The sequence below is a fragment of the Barbus barbus genome (assembly GCF_936440315.1).
Source record: "Barbus barbus genome assembly, chromosome: 7".
Classification (NCBI taxonomy): Eukaryota; Metazoa; Chordata; class Actinopteri; order Cypriniformes; family Cyprinidae; genus Barbus; species Barbus barbus.
The window spans coordinates 1,797,963-1,822,231 of record NC_136735.1 but is presented as its reverse complement, the minus strand read 5'-3'; the positions used below and the strand labels follow the sequence as shown (position 1 = coordinate 1,822,231).

The 24,269-nt window shown below is 40.9% G+C and overlaps 3 protein-coding genes across 7 annotated transcripts in view; all 3 read left to right on the top strand.

The window, feature by feature from the left end:
* The window catches only part of LOC306872949 (uncharacterized protein), an 819,728-nt gene that overhangs the window by 272,821 nt on the left and 522,638 nt on the right, over positions 1-24,269 (top strand). The gene's annotated exons all lie outside the window — the stretch shown is intronic.
* LOC306872883 (uncharacterized protein) lies at positions 523-13,272 on the top strand. Of its 5 annotated transcripts, none has more exons than XM_079421785.1 (7): positions 783-826; positions 1,321-1,488; positions 1,672-1,720; positions 5,237-5,452; positions 5,534-5,701; positions 10,148-11,045; positions 11,858-13,272. In XM_079421785.1, the coding sequence occupies exons 4-7, from the start codon at positions 5,327-5,329 to the stop codon at positions 13,006-13,008; spliced, it is 2,343 nt and encodes a 780-aa protein (XP_079277911.1). In that variant the 5' UTR covers positions 783-826; positions 1,321-1,488; positions 1,672-1,720; positions 5,237-5,326; the 3' UTR covers positions 13,009-13,272. The 5 variants fall into 5 exon arrangements, with proteins under 5 accessions (XP_079277907.1, XP_079277908.1, XP_079277911.1 ...); XM_079421784.1 differs by having other exon boundaries at positions 792-826; positions 5,240-5,452; XM_079421781.1 differs by lacking the exon at positions 1,672-1,720 and having other exon boundaries at positions 523-826.
* Positions 15,484-20,787, top strand: LOC306872916 (uncharacterized protein). Its single transcript, XM_079421841.1, has 5 exons — positions 15,484-15,517; positions 16,027-16,194; positions 16,397-16,754; positions 18,488-20,070; positions 20,607-20,787. Exons 2-4 carry the CDS (start codon positions 16,027-16,029, stop codon positions 19,471-19,473), a joined length of 1,512 nt encoding a protein of 503 aa, XP_079277967.1. The 5' UTR covers positions 15,484-15,517; the 3' UTR covers positions 19,474-20,070; positions 20,607-20,787.

The window sequence follows — 24,269 nt, the reverse complement described above, 5'->3', positions numbered from 1 at the left end:
GGGGCGGGGCTCTGATTCAGTGGGCGGAGAAACTCACATCAGAGGAGGAGCTAAGAAGAACAGAGACCAGAGACAGATAAAGATGAGGCTGACATGACCTTTGGGCAGGAAGTGAGGCATAAGTTATTACTCTGACCCCAGCGGAAATATTGAGACAACTGCTGCAGCTCATTTCTCATGTGTCAGTCAACAGAGAATTACTGAGATGCTGGCTCCAAATAACAATAAATCCTCTAACGAACCGCTACTGTCCAGTGTTTAGATGCTTTTATTCATGTGTTTAAATCTTCTTAATTCTATCCAGCTGGGGTTAACCCTACCCTGCACCCCACACCTAAACCTACAGGAAACTTTATGCAGTTTTTTTTTTTTTTTTTAATTTCATATGTTCGATTTAAAAAACTTGTTTCCTCATGGGGAACAAAAAATGTCCCATCAAAGAACAAGGATTTTGGATATTGCCATCTTTGTGGGGACAAAACTTAACAACACACACACACACACACACACACACGCGCACACACACACAGACTTTCCTTTACTGTGCTCCTCTGATTCGCGGGCTCTCGTAATTCAAAAATTAACGGACATTTCTATTCCATTTACCGGCTGACTGACTAACGTTTATCGACATCTTTATTTAATAATTTCGTGAATATATTATAGTATATCCATCTCTTGGCAACGCCTCAGTAATACATATGATGATAAATGATGTAATGTTTGCTGGTTTCTCTTGTCGCTCGTGCTGTAGGAGGCACTGTGTCTTTCTTTAGTTCACCAGTAAAACCACTGAAGAAAGAGAGAAGACTGGCGCACTAGGGAAGTGTTCAGTCCGTTTTATATTATTCATGTGTTTTAGCTGTGCTTGTTGTTAAGTTTTTGTCTCTCTGTGTTTTAATGAGCTTGAAGTATGTACCATGGTTTTTCATTACAGTAACCATAACAAATTTCCTATTGTTTTACTACAATAACCAGGTTTTAACCATGATATTTGTAGTGAACAGTTTTTATAATAAACATGGTTAATTTTCAATGTTAGACGCTTTACAGTTCTCACAGTTTGGGGTGAAATTAGTAAAAATCTGTCAATATCTGAATATAATATCACATAATATTTGATAATATTCCTGCTCTGTGCTGGCTCAATGTTGAAATTAAACAAACACTCCTAACATATGAAATAAAAATGTCTGAATATTCTACTAAATATTATTTCATCTTTCTTTAATAACAAGTTCAGTTCTTGTTCAATCATTTTGAGGTTAAATCGGTGTCAGTTCATTATAAATGTTGTAATAATGATGTGTTTGTGTTCAGATGTTGATGATGAAAGCGCAGGTGGATGTGGTCTGCTGTAAATCAGTAGGAACTGATCTGTCCATGCTGGATATTGAGGATTTCATCACAGAAATCTGTCGGCTGAAGAAAGAGGTGGCTTCACTGGAGACAAAGCTGAGAGAAAGAGGAGACAAACTGAACAGAGAGGTTTGAACAGCTCTTCATTTCATCCTTCAGCTCAAACAAACCAAAGTTTTGTTACCTTCTCACTTCTTATGCACATCTCAAATAAGCCAGCAGCAAAATATGATAACTAATCACCAATATAACCACCACTAGAGACAGGGATGGTTTCTTCATTAGATTTTTTTTTGTCACATCCAACAACAGTGTTACGCTGGCCGTCTCTGTTCTGCCTCTGGATTTATAGTTAAATCAGGTAAGGACGATTACAGTGACCTACAGGAGTCATACATTATTATAAATGCACAAGTCCGTTATTATTAGTGTGCAAATAAATGGACTGTGTATGTGTGCTCTCTGGTAGCTTTTTGCACGTGCATATTTCAGTATGGTCGCATATCTGGCTAGTTATTTTCAATAGACACTCACTGAAAAAGCATGTGTTTATAGGAGTTTACAGTGGTCAGTGGGGTATACATACATATGGGCAACAACACTCATTCTGACAGAGGAACTGTTCACTAGTGATGTCGAGCCACCTTAAGATCACATTTGACAAATTCAGAATGTTTTTATTTACTTTTTAATTTGTGTTTTGCTCTGCTTAATAAGTCTGAATGGAACCGTATTCGTATAGATGGTGCAAACCATGTCACGTTTTGGTCAGTTACCAGGATATGCGGCCATTGTGGCGCTACTCAGATGTAAACAGCATGTATTGCATGGTTAATATACAGCTGAAGATGTTGTTCTGCTAATTTATGCTGTCTAAATCACAAAAAGGGAAAAAAAGGACTCAAAATGTCCTTGCTTACTGCTGTACACAAAGCTGCTATTGGCTTATTAACACTGCTTTATAATGCATTATACAGAGGCTAGATAGAGGCTAATTCATTATTTAGGAGTTTCTTCTAATATTTTGTGCATTGTGAAAAGTGAGATTGATCTGCCTGCTACAGTATTTTTTCCTTTTATGTCCGTCTTCAGTATTTCTGGGCTTTGTTAACGGCCTTTTACAGACTACATAGAATAGTATACACTGAAGACGGACATAAAAGGACAAAATACTGTAGCAGGCAGATCAATCTCACTTTCATTATTTCCACACAAATGTCATTTTGAACATGAATGCAGTGCAGTGATTGTACGAGTTGCACCGGGCCATAGGACAGTCCATATCGTTGAGCCGTGTAATAGGTGGTAAATATCCGTACGATCTGCCTCCTTTATCGCGGAATGACAACCCAACAATTCTTTCTTCTATTTCTTATCCTGACATAGTGAATTACTGTAGTTTCTTTGTTTTTCACCAAGCCCATGCACAAGTTCCATTCGGTTCAATGGCATTGTTTACATTCAGTGCCGCCACAATGGCCGACTTCCGGATTGATGACATAACATGAAAACACTCTATACAGTCAGGCTAAAGCAGGGATCTCCAACCCTGCTCCCGGACAGCTACCGTCCTGCAGATTTCAGTTCCAACCCTGCTTCAACACAACTGTCTGTAAATGCTGGTTCAGGTGTGTTTGTTTGGGGTTGGAGCTGAAATATGTAGGATGGTAGCTCTCCAGGAGCAGGGTTGGAGACCCCTGGGTTAAGGCAACTGGTATAGTGGTCTGTTGGCATTTCTGTGTGGTCCTGTTGGTATTGCAGCTTGACTTGTAGTTATTGAAAATGCTCTAAACTAGTGGCTCCCAACCACATTCCTGGAGGCCCCCAACACTGCCCCTGCATTTCATTCGGAAGGGCTCATTTCTGTTCCCTAATCCCTTCAAATGGCATTACCCTCTGGATTGAGAGCTTTGAAGGGTTGAAGGGCGTAGGGGACCAAACAACAGTTTCTTGAAGTGCCCTTCTGCATCATCACTCCGTGTCCACACAGAGGCGCCGTCATCATGGAAAGAATCAGCGCCAGGATCATGGGGGCCGAAGTGTCCATCAGTTGTACCCTTTGAAATCCTTCATTCCGAAGTGCCCTTTGAAGTGGCCAGTTTTGAGCACTTCGGTTTGGAACCCTTCAATATGGCAGCCATGATGGTTTTCACTCCGGTGTGCCCTTGGAGAGTGATATATCCCGTTTGGAACGCGTCGGTTATGTTTTACATGTCTCCTTAATCAAACACACCTGATTCAGATCATCAGCTCATTAGTGGAGACTGCAAGACCTGAAGTGGGTGTGTCAGATACATGGAGACATACAAAATGTGCAGTGCTGGGGTACTTCATGGACATGTCTGAAAAACACTGGTCTAACCAAATGTGACATTTATTGTTTTCCTCAAAGTTTTTGCTGTTGCACTGTATACATTGTGAATTAAGAAAAATTAAAAAAGTATTTATCTTGAAAAAAGCTTGCAGAAAATCTAGATTTTGTTGGAATCATCCTCAGACTTGAACTTAGTAAATCATACCAGGATGTATTCTAAATTTTTGAATGTGGCACCCTACCTAGAAAATTTTCCACCAGCTGCCACTGACTAGAGATAACTGCTGAGAAATTAGGCTTATATCAACATCAACACAGACCAGTGTTCTGAGCCCCCTGCTGTACTCACTGTACACTTATGACTGTGTGGCCACTTCCAACTCCACCACCATCATTAAGTTTGCTGATGACACTGTTGTGTTGGGCCTGATCTCAGACAACGACGAGACGGCCTACATACAGGAGATTAAGAACCTGGAGAGTTGGTGCCAGGTGAATAGTCTACACCTGAACATCAGCAAAACTAAGGAGCTGATAGTGGACTTCAGTACGAAGCAGGAGCGGTCGTACCAGCCGATCACGATCAGCGGGACTCCAGTGGAGAGAGTGGACAGCTTCAGATACCTGGGTGTTCACATCACGCAGGACTTGACTTGGTCCTGTCATACCAGCACCCTGGTGAAGAAGGCCAGGCAGCGTCTGTACCATCTGAGACGCTTAAAGGACTTTAGACTTCCCTCTCGGGTGCTTAAGACTTTTTACACCTGCACCATCGAGAGCGTCCTGACGGGCAGCATCACTTCCTGGTTCGGGAACTGCACTATGCAGGACAGACGAGCCCTCCAGAGGGTGGTGCGTTCAGCGGAACGTACCATTCACACCGAGCTCCCTAACCTGCAGGACATCTACAGCAAGCGGTGCCTGACCAGGGCCAGGAAGATAGTGAAGGACCTCAGCCATCCCAACAATGGACTCTTTTCTCTGCTGCGTTCAGGGAGACGCTTCCGCTCCATGAAGGCGAACACAGAGAGAATGAGGAGGAGCTTCTTCCCGCAGGCCATTCGGAGTCTTAACCACTCTCCACTATAATCACATCACCCCACACTTCCACTTTGCACATTTTTCAAGTACAATCTGCACTAATTTGTAGAAGGTTACGGAAGGATAAATGAGTGGGACTTACATACCATTTGTCTTTGTCTTTAGTATCCTTTTACTCACTTATACACTTTACTGCACTGCACAGCACAGCACACGGACACTTTATCACTGACATACACTTTACTTTTTATAGAATCTATATAGAATCATATTCTATTTTTTATTCTCATATCTATTTGTTATTTTATTTTATTGCTAGTTTATTCTGTATATATGGTTACTGTACTTTTTCTATTTGTATTTTTGTAAACTTGAGGTTTTTCTAATTTTGTTGGACAATTTGTTGGACAGTCGTACAATACATTTCACTACATGTCGTACTACGTATGTATATGTATGTGACAAATAAAATTTGAATTTGAATTTAGTGTTTATCTGTGATGTGTTTGTCGGGATCTGGAGAAGGTTTCAGCGTGTGTGACTGATGGGACAGAAGCTCAGGATCATGAATCCACTGATCAAACCTCTGACTGTAACGCTGGAGAACAGCAGATGCTGCAGACGCCGCTGAAGATGTGCTCCGTCAAACTGGTGGACTGCAGGAACCTGATAGAGAGCAGAGCAGAAGAAACCACCGCAGAGCAACAACAACAGAGTCATGAGGAAGAGCAGGAGGATGTAAGCAATCATTTTGAGTTTAAAGCATTATCTGTTCATTATAAATCCATCCCTTAATAATCATGATGTGTTTGTGTTCAGATGTTGATGATGAAAGCGCAGGTGGATGTGGTCTGCTGTAAATCAGTAGGAACTGATCTGTCCATGCTGGATATTGAGGATTTCATCACAGAAATCTGTCGGCTGAAGAAAGAGGTGGCTTCACTGGAGACAAAGCTGAGAGAAAGAGGAGACAAACTGAACAGAGAGGTTTGTGCAGATCACACTGTATTTCATCCTTCAGCTCAAACAAACCAAAGTTTTGTTACCATCTCACTTCTTATGCACATCTCAAATTAAGCCAGCAGCAAAATATAGAGGCAGGGATGGTTTCTTCATTCGATTTTTTTCTGTCACATCCAACAACAGTGTTACGCTTGCTGTCACTGTCCAATCAGTGCCTAGTCACGTTCTGTGGAGTATCGTAATCTGTATGAGCTCCGGGACAGCTACCACTAATGTGCTTTTGTCATCATACGTAAACTTAATTTGTGCAGCGATTGGTGGGAACAAACATACCTCTATTATGTCAGGACTAGTCGGTATGGGCTGAATAAAACAAACAAAAAGTATCTTACCAGTGAAGTTTTGATGGATGATGTTTGTAATGGAGGTGTAGACGAGTACAGTGACATACAGGAGTTGTACATTATTAGAAATGTGTGAGTCCGTTATTATTAGTGTGCAAATAAACAGACTGTGTATGTGCGCTCTCTGGTAGCTTTTTGCATGAGCACATTTCAAAATGGTCGCATATCTGGCAAGTGATTTTTAATAGACACTAGCTGAAAAAGCATGTTTATAGGAGTTTGCAGTGGTCAGTGGGGTTTACATACATATGGGCAACAACACTCATTCTGACAGAGGAACTGTTCACTAGTGATTTGACAAATTCAGATTGTTTTTATTTACTTTTTAATTTGTGTTTTGCTCTGCTTAATAAGTCTGAATGGATCCATATATATTCATATATACCTGTTACCAGGGGTTAAATTGGGATTTGTTATGTGGGAGGGCTCTATGGTATCGAGCAATGAATCGGATAGTTGCTTTGAGATGCGCTGTGGTTCCGCCAAAAATGTAAGTGACCTAATATTATTGTATTTGCACATTGAACTGTTTATAGAACTATTAAACAGTCGTAATGGTGAAAACGTTGAGTGATGTTGCCTAACTAACTGTATTTTAAATATAAAAACTTGCCATTTTGAATTTTTACCTCAGTATGCTGAGTTTCTTAGTGTTGCACGTTTTGATTTCTCCTGGAGAGGCTGCGTGAGCCCAAAGTCCCTTTCAAGAAAAGTCCGTTCACTCGGCCACCATATTTTCAATGCCTCCAGGCAGCTCAGACAAGACCAAGTCCTATCTAAATGAATGGGGGAATCCTGAAATCTCAAAAACGGCTTGCTAAACTTGCGATTAAATTACATATTTCAAATCAGCAATAAAATCTGAAATGAACTGCCCCATGAATGTTGTTTCTTATGCTCAAATAGCGTTTAAAAAGCTTATGTTTCAGGCTAGACCAGCCAATGCGCATGCGTAGCTCCAACGGGCTTATGACTGCGCACGCGCAGCTGCTGGCCCAGCTTCAGGTTTCTATGGGAACCGGAGGTTCTAACGGCTGCTGCAGTGACCCAATGTCTTTACCAATCAACGATTGGCTCTTTCATTTAGAAGGCAGGACTATCCCGCCTTATTGCGCATTGCACTTTCTCCCATTCATAATTATAGGAGTGAACTGTCTTTGTATTTCTATAGTCTTTGGTGAGCTTCACCTCAGCAGCGCAACCTTATACTGTCAATAGATGCATTATATACAGTAGATATCCACTTTTCGCCACTTACCCTAAATGTAATAAAATCAGAATAATACTTGTGTTTTGGTGTTTACATTGTTATTTTTGGTTAGTGATGTTTTAATCATGTTACTTGTCTGGCATTAATGAAGCGTTAATGTCGAGCCCTGGAGTCTATGTGCCGGCTCAGCCCCGGCCCAATTAAACCCTGCCTGTTACCTGTGTTAGGGAATAACAGTTAAAACCCATGGACCAGGTATGATGAACAAAGACCAGGAGTCAGATTGCAATTAATCAACGAAATTTACTGACGAAGTAATTTGCAGCTTCATCAGCAGAAGTCAGCTTCAACACTCGCACGGAGTTCGTAGGTCGTTCTTCTTTACAATACAAAAATCACCACAATTATACTCTGACAGAGGCTGCTAATTACGTCAATGCATAAGTCATCAAAATTCTGATTGGTTCCAAAACCTAGATAAACTTAGACAATTTCCACATATGGTCGTAAGCTTGAAGCATATCTTTTGATGATGACTATTTTAGTGACAAGTGATCAGAGGTCCGACGCAATACGTCTCTCCAAAGACGTATATCTGATAGCGGTGTGTGTGGAGCTGCCACCCTGGAGCGGGCAATTGTGGGCTCCACCGCTTCGGGGGGCACATCAGCGGACCCCGCCGCCTCGAGGGAACTGTGAGCGGAAGCAGCCACTTTGGGAGGCTCGTGAGCGGGCACCGCCGCTTCGGGAAAGCCTGAAGCGAGCTCCACTTCCCCGGAGGGAACTTGAACGGGCACCGTCGTCCCGGGAGCTTCGTGAGCGAACACCGCTCTCTCGGGAGGAACGTGAGCGGTCATCATCGCCTCGGGAGCTTCGTGAGCGGATACCGCTCTCTCGGGAGGAACGTTGGCGGGCACCGCTGTCTCGGGAGCTTCGTGAGCGAACACCGCTCTCTCTGGAGGAACGTGGGCGGGCACCGCTGTCTCGGGAGCTTCGTGAGCGAACACCGCTCTTTCGGGAGGAACGTGAGCGGTCACCATCGCCTCGGGAGCTTCGTGAGCGGGCACCGCTCTCTCGGGAGGAACGTGGGCAGGCACCGCTGTCTTGGGAGCTTTGTGAGCGAACACCGCTCTCTCGGGAGCTTCGTGAGTGAACACCGCTCTCTCGGGAGCTTTGTGAGCGAACACCGCTGTCTCGGGAGAAACGTGAGCGGTCCCCATCGCCTCGGGAGCTTCGTGAGTGGGTACCGCTGTCTCGGGAGCTTCGTGAGCGAACACCGCTCTCGCGGGAGGAACGTGGGCGGGCACCGCTGTCTCAGGAGCTTCGTGAGCGAACACCGCTCTCTCGGGAGGAATGTGAGCGGTCACCATCGCCTCGGGAGCTTCGTGAGCGAACACCGCTCTCTCGGGAGGAACGTGAGCGGTCACCATCGCCTCGGGAGCTTCGTGAGCTAACACCGCTCTCTCGGGAGGAATGTGAGCGGTCACTGCCGCTCGCACCGACATCAGCGGGGGTTCCCGCACGCTGCACATCAGCCCAGGATGCTCCGGAAGCGGGCGCGAGGCACTGGGCGCGGTCGCCGCCGCCTCCGCCACCCCCCGGATCGCCGCCTCGGGAGAACTGTGAACGGGCTCCGCAGTTAACTCCACCCTGAGGGCTGAGCCGCTCACCTGCAGAGCCAGGTCAATGTAGCCTCCAGCGGGGTCCCAGTATGGCACCAGGGACTTCAAAGGTCCGGAGGGTGGTGGGACTTAGCGAAACCCTAAGCGTTTAACTGTATACACAAACATTGTGTATCGTAATGGCGTTTCGTCCAGACGGATCCGGTGTTTTGGGAGCGTGAAACAGCTATTTTTTTAAACTGGGTCCCAGAGTGGATAAATCTGAAAACGACACTCTTGCGTTTTCATGTGTACAGCCAATCCTTATATTTTGTGAAACAATGATGTCATCACCCCACGTCTCGACCCTAGTCAGATACTGCTACGTCATGTAACAGCAACAAAAACATGAACACTGAAAGATTGTCTTTTTATTAACTAACATTAACACAGATTACTAAATGTATTGTTCCGTGTTCGTTTGTATACCACGCGCATAGTCCAAGTCTTCTTCTCCGTTTTTAGTGTATCTCTGTGACAGAATCACAGCGCCACATACCGGTCTGGCATGTATACTACATCATTTTGTGTTGGTTTCATGGTTTTGTGTGTATGCAGATATTTCTTGAGAAGAGGGGAAAATAAAAAGATTGGATAGGGAAATCTCTGGCTTTGTGTGGACGTAACCTAAACTGCAGGGCTGTGGCCCTCCAGGAACTGAGTTTGACACCCCTTCTCCAAGATCTGAAGTGGGTGTGTCAGACAAAGGAAAGATGCAGAATGTGCAGTGTTGGGGGGCGGCCTCCAGGAACGTGGTTGGGAAACACTGCTCTAAACCAGTGGTTCTCAAACCTGTCCTGGAGTATCCCCAGCCCTGCACATTTTGCATGTCTCCCTCATCTATCACACCTGCTTCAACTCATCAGCTCATTAGTGGAGACTGCAAGACCTGAAGTGGGTGTGTCAGATACATGGAGACATACAAAATGTGCAGTGCTGGGGGTACTTCATGGAGTCCATGGTCATGTTTAAAAACCACTGGTCTAACCAAATGTGACATTTATTGTTTTACTCAAAGTTTTTGCTGTTGCACTGTATAAATTGTAAATTATGAAAAATTAAAAATGTTTTAATTCATCTTGAAAAAATATAGATTTTGTGGGAATCATCCTCAGTCTTGAACTTAGTAAATCATACCAGGATGTATTCTAAAGTTTTTGAATGTGACGCCCTAGAATTTTTTTGTGTTTGTCAGGATCTGGAGAAGGTTTCAGTGAGTGTGACTGATGGGACAGAAGCTCAGGATCATGAATCCACTGATCAAACCTCTGACTGTAACGCTGGAGAACAGCAGATGCTGCAGACGCCGCTGAAGATGTGCTCCGTCAAACTGGTGGACTGCAGGAACCTGATAGAGAGCAGAGCAGAAGAAACCACCGCAGAGCAACAACAACAGAGTCATGAGGAAGAGCAGGATAATGACTGGATTGATGATGATAAAGATGGGACTGAAGCGCAGGATTCAGTCTGGAGCGTCAGAGATCAGAGATCCAGAGACACACAGGACTCAGAGTGCAGCCTCACTTTACTCTGTTATACTGACGCTCAGGATCATGAATCCACTGATCAAACCTCTGACTGTAACGCTGGAGAACAGCAGAGGCTGCAGACGCCGCTGAAGATGTGCTCCGTCAAACTGGTGGACTGCAGGAACCTGATAGAGAGCAGAGCAGAAGAAACCACCGCAGATGAACAACAACAGAGTCATGAGGAAGAGCAGGATAATGACTGGATTGATGATGATAAAGATGGGACAGAAGCTCAGGATTCAGTCTGGAGCATCAGAGATCAGAGATCCAGAGACACACAGGACTCAGAGTGCAGCCTCACTTTACTCTGTTATACTGACGCTCAGGATCATGAATCCACTGATCAAACCTCTGACTGTAACGCTGGAGAACAGCAGATGCTGCAGACGCCGCTGAAGATGTGCTCCGTCAAACTGGTGGACTGCAGGAACCTGATAGAGAGCAGAGCAGAAGAAACCACCGCAGAGCAACAACAGAGTCATGAGGGAGATCATGATGATAAGAATGGGGATGATGATGAAGATCAGGATGATGATGTTGATGATGGTGACTTTGTTCCTTCAGGTACGTTTTTTCCTTTTATGGCCAGATATACTGAATTAACAGAATTAATAATAAATTGTAAAAATATTATGTATGTACAGACCTAAATTCAAGTGGAGCAGCATTTGTTGTGAATTCTGCCAATTTGAGACACTGAGAACGACTTACCATGAGCTGCACATGTAAAATATCTAGTGTTGCCAGATTGGGTGAATTTCTTCCCAGCTGGGTGGTTTTGAATTTGATTTTGTGAGTCAAAATTGGCTTTGGTGAGTGGAAAAAATTGGTCAGTTTTGGGATCAGTTTGGTGTTTTTTTCATTTTATAGGCTAATTATTTAACAAAACCCAAGTGTGCATGTACTCCATCCAGTCATCAAGATGTTACTAAACACACACATCCACTGCAGACTCACCTTGTTCTCAAAACATGGATTACATCTGTGGTAGGAGATGAGTTGAAGGCTTTTTGTAAATAACTGTAACTCTGAAATCAGAAAACAGCTGAATGACTGAATTGAAATTGAATATGAGACTATGACTCCTGTCCATCATGTGCATACCAGGACAGCTGCTGAAAGAGGTTTGAATAAATGATTAAGTGAAGGTTTTGGTGAGCTTTTGGGCAGGAAATTGTTGACCAAGGCTGGCAAAATATCACAAAATATCACAGTGAGGAAATATGTGATATCAGACTTTGTAAATATTTAAATCACAGTCTTTGCTGTTTGACAACTGCATTAAGACATATCACAAGTTTAGTTTTATTTTGACTGATCATCCAGCTCTAGAAGTTAAAGAAGTTAGATATTTATGCAGATTTTGTTCCTTTCAGATGACAACACTGGTTCATCCTCTGATGGAGAAACTGCCTCTACATCCAAAGAGCGATGGACAGTGATGGACTGTGGAAAGACATTCAGCAAACAGGGTCATTTAGTGAAACATAAGAAAAAACACACAGAACAGAAAGAATTCACTTGCAAGAGATGCAACATCAGTTTTCCTACCTTGAAAGAGAAGAAACGTCATTCAAAAAAGCATGAAGTGAAGAAGGAGTTTCACTGCGAAGAGTGTGGGAAGGAGTTTTTCACCTTTCCTTATAGTATGAGAGCTCACATGAAGACACACGAGGAAAAGTCTTTTCAGTGCAACGTGTGTAATAAGTTTTTCCGCAACATTAGTAATCTTTCTATTCATAAGAGGATCCACACGGGGGAAAAGCCATACAAGTGCCCTCACTGTGAGAAGAGCTTCAGCCAGAGAACGCATCTGAAGAACCATCTTCTCACGCACACCAATGAGAAACCGTATCAGTGCCCTCACTGCGAGAAAAGCTACAACCTCAGATCAGATCTAAAGAAACATGTACTCAAGCACAGCAATGAGAGCCCGCATCGGTGCCCTCACTGCGAGAAGGCCTTCAGTCTCAGATCGGCTCTGGAAAAACATCTACTCACGCACAGCAATGAGAGGCCATACCAGTGCAGTGAATGTGGAAAAACCTATAAAAACTCAATTTCTCTAAAGGCACACCAAAAAATACATGCTGACAAACCGTATCAGTGTTCACACTGTGAGAAACGCTTCCATCATTCGACTCACCGGAAAACCCATGAGCGGATTCACACCGGAGAGAAACCGTACCTGTGCTCCGACTGCGGGAAGAGCTTTGCTAGTTCATTTTCGTACAGGATTCATCAGAGAGTTCACACCGGAGAAAGACCGTATCCCTGTAGTGATTGCGGGAAGAGTTTTTATAAGCCAAGTGACTTAAAAATACACCAGAGGAGTCATACAGGAGAAAGACCTTTTAAATGCTCACACTGTGACAAGACTTTTGCTCGAGCAAGTGCCAAGAATGTCCATGAGCGACATCATACAGGAGAGAAACCTTACCACTGCTCCATCTGCGGCGAGAGATTCGCTTTTATATGGGTTTTTCAGACCCACAAGAAGATACACGCTGCTCCAGAATCATCATAGCTTTATCATTAGTCAGTAATCAGTAATTAGTTGTACGCTGGGTAAAAAAAAAAAAAACATCTTGCGGTGTTACAGGAAAATTATTTCATGTTTGTAAAAAATCATAGCTTCATCATTAATCAAGTAATAGTTTTACATTGTGTAAAAAAAAACACACATTGTGGTGTTACCGAAACATTATTTTATGGTTGTAAAAAATTCATTGTAATTGTGTAATTTAATTGCGGTGTAATGTAATTAAAAATGCAAGTTTGTATTACTGTTTGTTTCGGGTAGCGTGTGTTTGTGGCCGACTTGCTTCATTTCTTCTTCTTCTTGTAGGCTAAAACAGTATTCACGAGTTCACACTTACATATAATAATAACAGAGTAAGTTTATGCGTATTTGGCGTGCTGTCCAGGGAGAGGGCTCCGAGCTCGGTAATCATTCCCGAGCCCGGGGTACTCCCCTCGACCGGGGAGAGGGTACGAGCTCGGCATTTAGCCCGGACCCAGAGTGCTCCCCCCCGAGTGCTCCTCCCCGTGCTGCGGGGTAGGGACCGGCTGAAGGTGAGGAGTCGGGGTGGTGGAGGGATGTTGGAAGACGAGAGATAATGACGGTAAGACTGCTTGGTTATTTATAGGGATTCTCTCTCGTGCTGATTGGATAGGTGGTGTAATTGCTGGTGATGAATTGGCCGTGTTAATTATCTGCGCGTGCTCCTCCCGAAATTTGTTAATAAAACATCACATATTGTGAATTATTACTCCAGTGCAAAATCACTGTTTTCTATTTGAAAACACATATCATTCTAATATGCTGATGTGCTGCTAAAGAAATCTCTTATCACAGTTGAAAATGCTTGTGCTGCTTAATGAAGTGTTAGTGTTCAAGATTCACGAAAAGAGCAGCATTTCCTTCAAATACAAAAAGAAAGAAAGAAAATGTTCTCTGTAACAACTTTATAGCAAAAAATTTGACCAGGGTTATGCATGTGAAAAGCATTTTAGTTATATATATATTAGTGCTGTCAATAGATTACAATTTTTTATCGCGTTAATCAGAGTCATGGACTGTGATTAATAATGATTAATCGCAAATTTAAAATACTATAGGATTTACCTGTAAATCTGTTGAAATAAAGAAATGCATGACAAACTACCGCAGTTTAAGGAAACAGACTCTTTCACACCTCCGCCAGGTATGAGACATAATCCTTACTATTCTTTTTTTTTCAACCATTATCAGCCTTTATTCTGGCAATAAAACATTTACCAATCGCTTCAATCCCAGTATACATTTACCCAACTATTATTAAAAGTGTTTCTAAATAAATACAACAAAACATTGTCTTGCGACATTACATGAAGTATTATGACAAAATGCATTATGAAGAATTGGACCTGTTCTGCAGGTGCATTAGAGCTAACATTAGCATCATGCTACATATGACAATTTATGAGATTAATAGTATACTTTTACTCAGAACTCACTTTAAACCACCATCGAGTGTTAATAACTTCCTTTTGTGATCACAAGTGTATACTTTGGGCGGCCGCGGTGCATTATAAAAGTAGCCCAAAAAAACCTCAACTCGCAGCTCTCATTTTTCTTGCAACTCTATTCTCAAAATAGCCCAATTGTGCAGGAAAACCGCGACCCTGGCAACACTGGTTTGCTGTCCCCTTATCACATCCCAGACAGCAAGCAGTGTCGGCCCAGATCCAGCCTGCATGGATTTCACACGGGCCAGATGTGGGCCAAAACTATGTTGCTGTCTAGGATATGAGTATACATATCTCTCGCTCTCTCTCTCCGCGTTCGCTTCACTTTTGTCGAGCCCATTGCCTCATAATCACACAATCCCTGCATGCCAGTGTGTATACTGTCCACCCTATCTGTCCTAAATGGTATTGAAAACTACTAATACCACATAGAATTTAGGATGGATAGTGTGCGCATTGGGAGGCAGGCAATGATAGATACCATCCGCGCTGCGATGATGGCAAGAAGTTGGGGTCAAACCTGATCAAACGATTAATTTGCGTAAAGAAAATATTAACACGTTAAAATTTTTAGATTAATCGCATACGTTAACGTGTATATATATATAAATATATTTCAAACACACACAGTGGTGCCCCCAGAACATGTTAATAGGGGTGGCAACTGCCAGAGGAGACCACAGCAAATCTTTGAAGTGAAAAAAGGAATTCAGTGTAATTTGTATTATTTACTTTTGGTTAATGTAATATGCTTTTAAATAGCAATTAATTACTCTTTTAATAGGCTGGTGTAGTTCTTACACACACACACACACCTTTATTGTGCTCTTCTAATTCTGCGCGCGTTTTCCACAGAAAACCGCGAACTCGCGTAATTCAAAAATTAACGGTCATCTCCATTCTATTGAGCGCCTTTTCTTGGTTTTAACTCCATCGCTCGTGCTGTAGGAGGTGCTATAACTTTCTTTTGTTCGCCGGTAAAACCACCGAAGAAGAATAGAAGACAGGACTGGAGCACTCGAACGGCAAGTGTTTAATCTGTTTACATTATTCGTGTGTTTAGCTGTTTATGTGCTTATTATTTTTCTGTCTCTGTGTTTTAATGAAACTTTTCCTCGTCCGCGCGCCTTTTAAAAAATCACCATGGTTTTACAAACAGTAACCATAACAAATGTACTATTATTTTACTCAAGTAACCAAGTTTTGACCATGATATTTAGTGAACTATATATAATATTAACACAATGGTTCATTTTCAATACCACACACTTTTAAAGTTCTTTCAGTTTAGGGAGAAATTATTAGAAATCTGACATCTGAATGTAAGCTTGTAAATAATATTACAATATTTCTGCTCTGTGCTGGCTCAATGTTGAAATGAAGCAAACATTCCTAAACTCCTAAAAATATTTCGGTATGTTCTCTGAAATAAAATGTTATTTTCTTAACAAGTCGGCTCTATGTACTTCAGTTTCGAGGTTAAATCAGTGTCAGTTCATTATAAATGTTGTAATAATGATGTGTTTGTGTTCAGATGTTGATGATGAAAGCGCAGGTGGATGTGGTCTGCTGTAAATCAGTAGGAACTGATCTGTCCATGCTGGATATTGAGGATTTCATCACAGAAATCTGTCGGCTGAAGAAAGAGGTGGCTTCACTGGAGACAAAGCTGAGAGAAAGAGGAGACAAACTGAACAGAGAGGTTTGAACAGCTCTTCATTTCATCCTTCAGCTCAAACACTCAATGACACTTCTTTCACAAACTCAGTTCTTATCAGCGTCTCAGATTAAACCAGCAGCAATATATAATAACTAATCTCCAATATAACCACCAGAGATAACTTCTGAGTAATGAGGTTAATATCAGCAGCTTGTTCTTTGTGTTTATCTGTGATGTTTGTCAGGATGTGGAGAAGGTTTCAGTGCGTGTGACTGATGGGACAGAAGCTCAGGATTCAGTCTGGAGCGTCAGAGATCAGAGATCCAGAGACACACAGGACTCAGAGCTCAGCCTCACTTTACTCTGTTATACTGACGCTCAGGATCATGAATCCACTGATCAAACCTCTGACTGTAACGCTGGAGAACAGCAGAGGCTGCAGACGCCGCTGAAGATGTGCTCCGTCAAACTGGTGGACTGCAGGAACCTGATAGAGAGCAGAGCAGAAGAAACCACCGCAGAGCAACAACAACAGAGTCCTGAGGAAGAGCAGGAGGATGATGAGAATAATGGGAATGATGATGATGACTTTGTTCTTTCAGGTATGTTTTTTCTTTTATGTCCAGAAATGCTGAATAAACAAAATCGGTGTTCATTTGTTAAAAGTATTATGCATGTACAGTCCTAAATTCATGTGGAGCAGTTTTTGTTGTGAATTCTGCCAATTTGAGACATTGAGAACGACATATTGTTAGGCAAGGCAAGTTTATTTATATAGCACATTTCATACACAATGGTAATTCAAAGTGCTTTACATAAAAGGAAGTAAAATAATCATTAAAAATAAAAACAATCACAACAATAAAACCAAAAATGATTTAAAAATGTATTTAAAATGAATGTAGAACAGTTAGAAATAAAAATGATTACATAAAATACAGAGCAGTCAGTTTGGACGTAGCACAGTGCTCCTTCAACAAATGCACAGCTAAACAGATGAGTTTTTGAGTCTTGATTTAAATGTGGCTAATGTTTTAGCACATCTGATCTCTTCTGGAAGCTGGTTCTAACTGCGGTCCGCATAATAGCTAAAAGCAGACTCCCCTTGTTTTGTGTGAAGCCTTGGTGTTTCTAACTGACTCGATCCTAATGATCTGAGTGGTCTGTCCGGTTTATATTCAGTGAGCATATCAGCAATATATTTAGGTCCTGGGCCATTGAGTGACTTATAAACGAGTAAAAGTACTTTAAAATCAATCCTAAATGTAACCGGAAGCCAGTGTAAGGACCTGAGGACTGGTGTGATATGCTCAGATTTTCTGGTTCTGTTCAGCAGCGTTCTGGATGAGCCACTCTTGAAAGTCACGGTAGCACGGTCTCGTGTTGTTTCCACCAGCACGGCAATGGTGTATGACATCAAAACAGACCGGCTGGTCACCGGTCCGTCCGATCATCCGGCTAATTCTGGTCCCAGGCCGGTCGATCGGTGCATCTCTAATTATTTGTTCCTGGTCATATCGTTTTGACTGAGCACAAAGTTTAACTTTATATTTATTTAGAACTTTACCGTAGTAACTTACAGCATTAACTTTGTAGCATATATTTGACTGAATTGTTTGCTTTTGTCTTTATTTCTTCTTGTATAAGCCTCTTATACTTTGTACTTATACTTTTATAATGGCTATTATTGTTCATTAAAACTGACATAAAAGAGGCAGTTGTGCTTATCGTCGCTCTTTATTGTCGATCGCTACTTTCCGGCTTAAACCATGCGTATCAAGTAAAGGGTACTGTTGGCAGTGGAAACGCAAGCTGGGAGGAAGCACACACTGTCAAGCAATGCACACGTCTCACGGCGCAAATTCTGCAATGAAGCCTGTGTCTAGTGTGCACATGTGCCATATGCAGAAAAAAAAAAATGCTCAGAGTCGATTCAGAATCGTTGAAGAGAAACTCACAAGCATCGGAGAATCGATTTTTTTTTTCTCCCACCCCTATTACACACTACTGCATATATTGCATCTGACACTGGTGTGGCTTAGTTTTGTAATGTTCACTGTTGCGTGCAAACACACACCGCACACGTCCATGGATATCACACACACGTTGCGCAAACGATGGCCACATCATTCAGTGAAGGAAACTGTCAAGCAGCAGCTTCTAATTCATCATTAACATTGAAGTATACAGAGATAAAACAATGCAAGTATAGATAACTACCGTTTGTCCTGAAGCTCACCGGTAGTCCGGTATTGACCCAATTACCTACCGGTCCAAAAAAATACTGGTTCTCGGTACCCATCCCTACTTATTATGCCAATTTTGTTCCTTTCAGATGACAGCGCTGGTTCATCTTCTGATGGAGAAACTGGATCTACATCTAAAGAGCAAAGGACAGAGACCAACTGTGGAAAAACATTCAGCAAACAGAGTCATTTAGTGAGACATCAGAGAAAACACACAAAACCGAAAGACTTCAGCTGCAAGATATGCAACATCAGTTTTCCTACCTTCAAAGAGAAAACGCTTCATTCAAAAGAGCACAGCGTGAAGAAGGAGTTTCGCTGCGAACAGTGCGGGAAGGATTTCTTCAACACTCTTTATAGTATGAGAGCACATATAAACACACACAAAGAAAAGTCTCTTCAGTGCAACGAATGCAGCAAGTTTTTCCGCAACAAACGAGATCTTTCAAGTCATATGAGAATTCACACGGGTGAAAAGCCGTACAAGTGCCCTCACTGTGAGAAGAGCTTCAGCCAGGGATGTAATCTGAAGACACATCTGCTCACACACACCGATGAGAAACCGTATCAGTGCAGTGAATGTGAAAAAGCTTTTAAAAGCTCAGCTTCTCTAAAGTTGCACCAAAAAATGCACTCTGATGACAAACCGTTTCAGTGTTCACATTGTGAGAAACGTTTCCATCATTCGACTCACCGGAAAATCCATGAGAAGATTCACACCGGAGAGAAACCGTACCTGTGCTCCGACTGCGGGAAGAGCTTTGCTAGTTCATTTTATTTCAAAGTTCATCAGAGAATTCACACCGGAGAAAGACCTTATCCCTGTAGTGATTGTAGGAAGAGTTTCTATAAGCTAAGTTACTTAAAAATACACCGGAGGACTCATACAGGAGAAAAACCTTATAAATGCGCACATTGTGACAAGACTTTCGCTATATCAACTTCCCTGAAGATCCATGAACGAATGCATACAGGAGAGAAACCTTTCTGCTGCACCATCTGCGGTGAGAGATTCGCTTTTAAATGGGGTTTTCAGACGCACCAGAAGAAACACGCTGCTCCAGGATCATCATAGCTTCATTATGTTGTTATTTTTAGGTTGTGTAAAACATAGTGTTACAGAAATGTTGTTTTATGGTTGTAAAAAGTAAAACCTATAACATGAATGTCTCTAGGACAGAGGTGCCCAAACCTGCTCCTGGAGGGCCGCTGTCCTGCAAAGTTTAGCTCCAACCATAATTAAACACACCCAGGCCTTTCCACACTGAGCGCGATGTGAATCGCCCGCGAATGTTGCTTTCACACCGAGCGCGAAACGAAACCATGAAGGTGGTGCCGAACAACAATGCACTTTTTCTTCATGTAGCGTATGTATCTCGTGTGGTTTACATCATCCGCTGCTCAATATACAGAATTAAATTAAGATAAATAACTTGTATTTCTTCATCAGAAACACAAAATATCCATAATGCTTACAAGAATACATCTGAAATAATTAGAGTACAATTAAGCTACATTGACATGAAATTTACGTTTTTGCTCAAAACCCACTTTAAATCAGTGCTTGTAATAACTTCCGATTGTGATCTAAAATGGATTTTGATTCTATAAAAGGCAGACATGCACTCTTTGTATGTTTTATAATGGACTGATCAATACCTGCATGTCATGCGTCATAAACATCCTTTATTGTTAAAAAAAAATACCATGAGCTGCATAAAAACATATAGGCTACAGAAAACCTATCGTCATAATTATAGGTCTATTTGCTTCCATATTTCATGTGTAGAAAAATGTTTCTATTTTTTTATATACGGAAGGACAAGAGATATGATTACATGATTGACACGAGCTCATAAACACTCGCGCTCGTGGAAGATAATGGATGGTGCTCTTCAGATCACATAATTCAGTGCAGAAATAATATAAATGTTATTCTGTATAAAGAACATGTGAGGAATAGTCTGTTCTTAAATACCAACAATAACAAGAATTCAGCATTCACTCTTGTATCGCGGAAAAAGTCCTACTTCTGTGTTTTCATTTACTCCTTCAAGTGGACTAATGTAGGGAATAGAGACTGAGGGAATATGGGGTGATTTCAAACAAAGCAAAGGTCTTCAGACTCTCTATAGAAACTTCCGGTAAGTGTGTTGGCAATAAACTCTGCAGGACTTCCAGGAGCAGGATTGGACACCCCTGCTCTAGAACATAATATACTGTGTAGAGATGAATATGAATTTAAAAAAATGTTTTGTGACAACTTTAAATTCACTGTAATGTCCAGAGTAGTGTCTGATATTGGATTAGAGTGCGTGTTTATGGGTTTTTAATCACAGTAACAGAATGATGAGGTCTAATTCTTGTAGCAGTTATTAAATACTTCCTGAAAAACATGATGGCATGAAATGACCCTTATTTGCCTCAGTCACTTTGTTACACAAACTGAAATGATCCAGATATGAATATACAATAATATGTCGCAGTGTCAGTTTTCGGGATTAACAGTGGCATTTACTTACAGGTGTGAGTGTTGAGTTAAAGGTCCTCTGAAGTGCTTCTGTGGTGACCATTTAAACTGAAACAAGAAGACAGGGGGCGGGACATATCGAGCAGCCCTGCCCCTTTTTAAAATAGCCAAAAGTGTACTATAGATAATGTAGATCAGTGGATACCACCGGTGCCGTTCACCAATATATGTCTATACCAAGTGTGCCAGAGCATTTCGATTGCACCCAGGTGGCTGGTCCCAGTGTAGGTCATAAACCTGCCCTCTCCATGCAGTCTAATGGGACGTGAGACAAACTAAATGCCTTTTCGAATATTACCTTTCATGCAGTGTGTCATGTAGCAGTATGTGCTTCTACTGAAACGTACTGCAGACTCATTGAACATGATGTGGAATCTTTAATGAATGACAAAAACATAAGATTTGATCATCTATCCAGAGAGGAAAGAGATGCATTGTATGATTTACAGATTGATACATCAGTTGTGATTAAACCAGCAGATAAAGGGGGAGCAATTGTCATTCAGAATAATGTTGATTATGTGCGGGAATGTGAAAGACAACTTTCAGATGTGGATTTTTATGAAAAACTCTCAGGGGATCCTACTCAGATGTTCAAACATAAAATTCATTTCACTCTTGATTTTATGTTTCAAACTGGTGAAATTACTGAAAGAGAACTTGATTTCCTAAAAGTTAAGAATAATTATATATATATATATATATAGACTCTAAGCTTTTGAATGGTGTAGTCAGTGTATAAGGTTACAAAAGCTTTTTATTTCAGATAAATGCTGACCTTTGGATCCTTCTATTCATCAAAGAATCCTGCAAAAATGGACTCAACCGTTTTAAATATTGATAATAATTTTAAAAAATTGTTTCTTGAGCAGCAAATCAGCATATCAGAATTATTTCTGAAGCATCATGTAATGATGCTGAACATTCAGCTTTGATCACAGAAATAAATTACATTTTAAAATATATTCAAATAGAAAGCAGTTGTTTTACATAGTAAACTATTTCACAACATGACCGTTTTTACTGTATTTTGGATCAAATAATTGCAGTCTTCGTGAACAGAAGCGACTTCTTTTTAAAAAAAAAAAAAAACATTAAAAATCTGTTCAAAAACTTGTAGTTTGACTGGTAGGTTATATACACTATATTGCCAAAAGTATTGGCACCCCCTTCTAATGATCATGTTTGACTACTTTAGTAATTTCTACGAGTACAAATCTTAATGTTTAAGCATATAATGATATTCTAGGGAATTCTAATTTTATAGCAACAGTTTGGACAGAACCCTTTTCTATTCTAACATGACAGTGTCTCTGTGTATAAGACACGGTTCAGAAAGACATGATTGATTGAGTCAGTGTGGAAGAACGTCAGAAAGCCAAGTCCTGATCCCAGCTGAACACCTCTGGTGTGACTTTATATGCAGATCTTGAGCCAAAAACTCCAAACAGTAGTAGAAAAACAATTTTGGATATAAAATGGATATCTAACAAACTGAAATAAATCCATATACAGTATTAGAATAAAATAAAAACTTAGTTAATAGTCTGAAGGAAGACACATTAAGTAGCCCAAAATCTACAACTTTACCAGTGCATGAAAAACAATGGTTTACGTATTTATAATAAAAACATTGTAAATATATACACTCAATATAATAAGTGGAATTATCATTTTATGCATTTTTTGACCTTTTTAGTATATACTACACTATTGCCATATTACTGTATTAATCATAAGTTAATTGCTAAGGAGTCGCCTCCATCCATTATAGTGACAATGTGCACTAATGTTTCATCAGCTGGCTCATTATCAGAATATTTGCTGCTTATCTTGTTTGTTTGATAAAAGTGCATATTAAATCAATAAAGCTTTTCTAATGTTACCACACCTTTGTCCCTTTCCTCATGCTTTTGCACCTGTGTTTGTAGATGATTTAACAGGAAGAGCTTTCAATATTAGACTGAATCTGATATCGCTGCACAAAACGTTCATTCCTGATGGCATTTCAGTAAATGCAATGTAATGCTAACTTAATCACAAGTTGTAACACAATTGTTTAAGGGTTTTAGAAAATTTAATGTTGGTTCTAACAACCAGCAACACCTGAAAAACAAATGATTACTAAATTGAATTGAACTTTTTAACTGTAAGGAAATCGTATCCTGTTTTCAGATTCTTCTACGCCTCCTTCAAGGACTGATGAATAGCTCAACTTCTCCATCATTTGTATCTGCAGAGCCTAAGTTTAGAGGAGGAAACATTTTGATGCTTTCATGACTTTAATCAAACTACAGATTTAGTCACATGCATCTGGACCACGTGTTCTTAATTTTACTGGCAACCAAACAAATTTATAAAATAAACAAACAAACAACACTGTTTAAGAGTAATTAGTTGGTGAAGTGGATATCGGTAACTAAAGTTATCATGAGCATTGTAATGTTTGTAGCAAATGTCAGTAGAGCCGGAAGATTTTAAAAATTCATTCACAAAATCCGTTTACCTTTACGAGGTGGAAATACAAACGGAAGACAGAAACAATGAGTGGAAAAGGGGCAGAGCAGCTACATACCCACTAAACATTAGACGTCTGACGGACGTGCAGATTATGTCTATATTGCGTCCGTCGGTCCAAGACCAATTCTGCACTTCTACACGACGTGCAAACTAGGTCCGCTATTTGGACGTCTAACCGAGACCCCATTTGGACGTCAATATGCAGTTCAACATTTGAACGTCGGACTAGGTAACTTTTTTGGACGTCTAAGACACGTGCAGGAAATTTACATGAATGTAATATTTATTTTATTTAAGACAAATATCAACATTGTTGTTATCAACATGGTTAATGCATATCAATATAGGTTTATTTGTGATGTAACATTATTTGTTATTTAATTATTTATTTATTGAGTACATGTTTATTTTACTGTTTTTCCTCTAACTTAACGTTACTTGTTTATTTTAATTGTCTCTGGACCGGTTATTACATATACAATGGATTTTATTTGTCATATCGTCTCCGACTGTGTTTAACATAACAGGCAAACACTGTAGTTCGAAAATTAAATAAACACCACTCTGATTGGCGGAGGCATCACGTCATCATGACCCAACCAGTAAACGCCACTCTGATTGGCCGAGCCAACAAGCATTCGGCGCGAACTGCTGAAACAAGTGGCTGCTCGGCTTTGTTCGGCTTCCATCAAAATTATAGTTTTCTACTCCGTTGAAGGTAAGTTCGGTTCGCTTAGTAGATTTTATGTATTTATAGTGATAGCTGTTTTAATTAGCTTTGTTGTCTTAACTATATCTGCAGTGGCTAAGTTACAATTAGC

What these genes read in the sequence shown, in the direction of transcription:
- LOC306872883 (XM_079421781.1), top strand. Translation starts at nt 1,321, where the DNA reads ATGTTGATGATGAAAGCGCAGGTGGATGTGGTCTGCTGTAAATCAGTA. An exon ending in ATGAGGAAGAGCAGGAGGAT is followed by an intron (nt 5,453 to 5,533) that starts GTAAGCAATCAT and finishes GTTTGTGTTCAG; the next exon opens with ATGTTGATGATGAAAGCGCA. An exon ending in TGGTGACTTTGTTCCTTCAG is followed by an intron (nt 11,046 to 11,857) that starts GTACGTTTTTTC and finishes TGTTCCTTTCAG; the next exon opens with ATGACAACACTGGTTCATCC.
- LOC306872916 (XM_079421841.1), top strand. Translation starts at nt 16,027, where the DNA reads ATGTTGATGATGAAAGCGCAGGTGGATGTGGTCTGCTGTAAATCAGTA. An exon ending in GAGACAAACTGAACAGAGAG is followed by an intron (nt 16,195 to 16,396) that starts GTTTGAACAGCT and finishes GATGTTTGTCAG; the next exon opens with GATGTGGAGAAGGTTTCAGT. An exon ending in TGATGACTTTGTTCTTTCAG is followed by an intron (nt 16,755 to 18,487) that starts GTATGTTTTTTC and finishes TGTTCCTTTCAG; the next exon opens with ATGACAGCGCTGGTTCATCT.